The sequence below is a fragment of the Tachysurus fulvidraco genome, chromosome 2 (assembly GCF_022655615.1).
Source record: "Tachysurus fulvidraco isolate hzauxx_2018 chromosome 2, HZAU_PFXX_2.0, whole genome shotgun sequence".
NCBI lineage: Eukaryota > Metazoa > Chordata > Actinopteri > Siluriformes > Bagridae > Tachysurus > Tachysurus fulvidraco.
In genome coordinates, this window is record NC_062519.1 from 306463 (window position 1) to 308962 (window position 2500).

Below are 2500 nucleotides of genomic sequence, written 5' to 3' on the forward strand. Positions count from 1 at the left end.
CATCACTCACCCCTCACCCCTCACCACTCATCACTCACCACTCATCACTCACCACTCATCACTCACCACTCATCACTCACCCCTCTCCCCTCACCACTCATCACTCATCCCTCACCACTCATCACTCACCACTCATCACTCACCACTCACCCCTCACCACTCATCACTCATCACTCACCACTCATCACTCACCACTCATCACTCACCACTCATCACTCACCACTCATCACTCACCACTCACCCCTCACCCCTCATCACTCACCACTCATCACTCACCACTCATCCCTCACCACTCATCACTCACCACTCATCACTCACCACTCATCACTCACCCCTCACCCCTCACCACTCATCATTGTTTTGATCTGAGACTAAGAGCAAACAGAATTGTGTTCATTTCCTGGTCTGTGTCCTAAATCTCTCCTCACTCACTCATCCCCTATGTTTCTCTGCACTCTGTAGTGCCCTAGAAAAGTGTTCAGTAGATATTCTGACCTGATTCCTACAGTTACACTATAATGGTGTGTGTGTGTGTGTGTGTGTGTGTGTGTGTGTGTGTGTGTGTGTGTGTGTGAGTAGATGATGAGAACTGTGAGTTCCTGATCGTATCCAGTACAGGTCAGACGTGGCATTTCGAGGCTCAGAGTTCAGAGGAAAGAGACCTGTGGGTTCAGAACATTGAGAATCAGATCCTCGCCAGTTTACAGAGCTGTGAGAGCAGCAGGCACAAGGTGACCTATGACCTCTTATAACTTCTCTGTGCAGGCCTGAGCATCATGTCACCCAGTGTGTGATGTGTGTTTGTGTGTTACAGGCGAGGAGGAACAGTCTAAGTGAAGCCGTGGCGATTCAGGCCGTACGGAACGCTAAAGGAAATGCGTACTGTGTGGATTGTGACGCGCCCAGTGAGTGTTTATGTGGAGGATAATTCATTATTAAACCTGAACACAAATCAGAAGCTTCATCTACACAATCTATACAATTAACACTACACTTTACACTGTGACACCGGAGCTCTATCTGACCAACACAACTCAACACAACTCCCATCTCTCCTTACACAGATCCCACATGGGCCAGTCTGAACCTCGGGGCTCTGATCTGTATCGAGTGTTCGGGGATCCACAGGAACCTGGGCACTCACCTGTCCCGCGTCCGCTCTCTGGACCTCGATGACTGGCCATACGAGCTCACGCTGGTCCTCATCGCCATCGGAAACCACATGACCAACAGCATCTGGGAGAAACGCACGAGAGGACGCCAGAAACCGCGACCCGATGCCACGAGGTGAGTGGAAGCGTGGACGAGTGAAGCAGTGAAGCAGATAAACACATACAGCTAAATAATGTAAACACACAGATTCACAGTTTAAATATAAAGGAATTTTAAGTGCAGGGTGTGTGTGTGTGTGTGTGTGTGTGTGTGTGTGTGTGTGTGTGTGTGTGTGTGTGTGTGTGTGTGTGTGTGTGTGTGTGTGTGTGTGTGTGTGTGTGTATGTATGTGTGTGTGTGTGTGTGTATGTGTGTGTGTATGTGTGTGTGTGTGTGTGTGTGTATGTATGTGTGTGTGTGTGTGTGTGTGTGTGTGTGTGTGTGTGTGTGTGTGTGTGTGTGTGTGTGTGTGTGTGTGTGTGTGTGTGTGTGTGTGTGTGTGTGTGTGTGTGTACAGGGAGGAACGTGAGGCCTGGATTCGGGGGAAATATGAGCAGAAGTTGTTTCTAGCTCCTCTTTCCTCTCTGACTGATGGATCAGACACTCCCCTCTCGGCCCGCCTCCACGCCGCTGTGATTGACAGGGACCTTCCCAGATTCCTCCTCCTGTTAGCTCACAGTACAAAGGAGGAGATCAATGCTCCGCCTCCCTATATGATTCGCTACGGTAACGGAGGTGTGCACCAGTCGCAGTCAGCGCTGCATGTGGCGTGTCAGCTGGGAGACGTGGTGATGACACAGCTGCTGATCTGGGTAAGGATCTGAACCTCACACACTGTCAGATAAAGGTCATCACCGTGGCTATGACCTGAGGGTCAGCTCTGTCCAGTTGCACTTCCAGGTTATAACAAAAAAACTTTCCTGTTAACAGATGATGAGTCTTATGTTACTTTGTGTCTTGTGGGCGTGGCCTAATGAGAAAACGTGTTAGTTATAAACAGCTTATAAAGCCAACTACTGAAACTGTCACTGAATAAGGCACTGAGCAGCAGGAACATCAGGTGTGAGAACATCAGGTGTGAGAACATCATCAGGTGTGAGAACATCAGGTGTGAGAACATCAGGTGTGAGAACATCATCAGGTGTGAGAACATCATCAGGTGTGAGAACATCAGGTGTGAGAACATCATCAGGTGTGAGATCATCAGGTGTGAGAACATCATCAGGTGTGAGAACATCATCAGGTGTGAGAACATCAGGTGTGGGAACATCATCAGGTGTGAGAACATCATCAGGTGTGAGAACATCATCAGGTGTGGGAACAACATCAGGTGTGAGAACATCATCAGG

At 49.0% G+C, this 2500-nt stretch overlaps 1 protein-coding gene across 3 annotated transcripts in view; it reads left to right on the forward strand.

Moving 5' to 3' along the window:
• Positions 1-2500, forward strand: part of LOC113639043 (arf-GAP with GTPase, ANK repeat and PH domain-containing protein 1-like) — a 24126-nt gene that overhangs the window by 17590 nt on the left and 4036 nt on the right. For all 3 annotated transcript variants that reach the window (XM_047809006.1, XM_047809001.1, XM_047809008.1), the window contains 4 exons: positions 580-731; positions 815-905; positions 1065-1287; positions 1669-1963. In XM_047809006.1, the coding sequence (XP_047664962.1) occupies positions 580-731; positions 815-905; positions 1065-1287; positions 1669-1963 (761 nt within the window). The remainder of the gene's footprint in view (positions 1-579; positions 732-814; positions 906-1064; positions 1288-1668; positions 1964-2500) is intronic.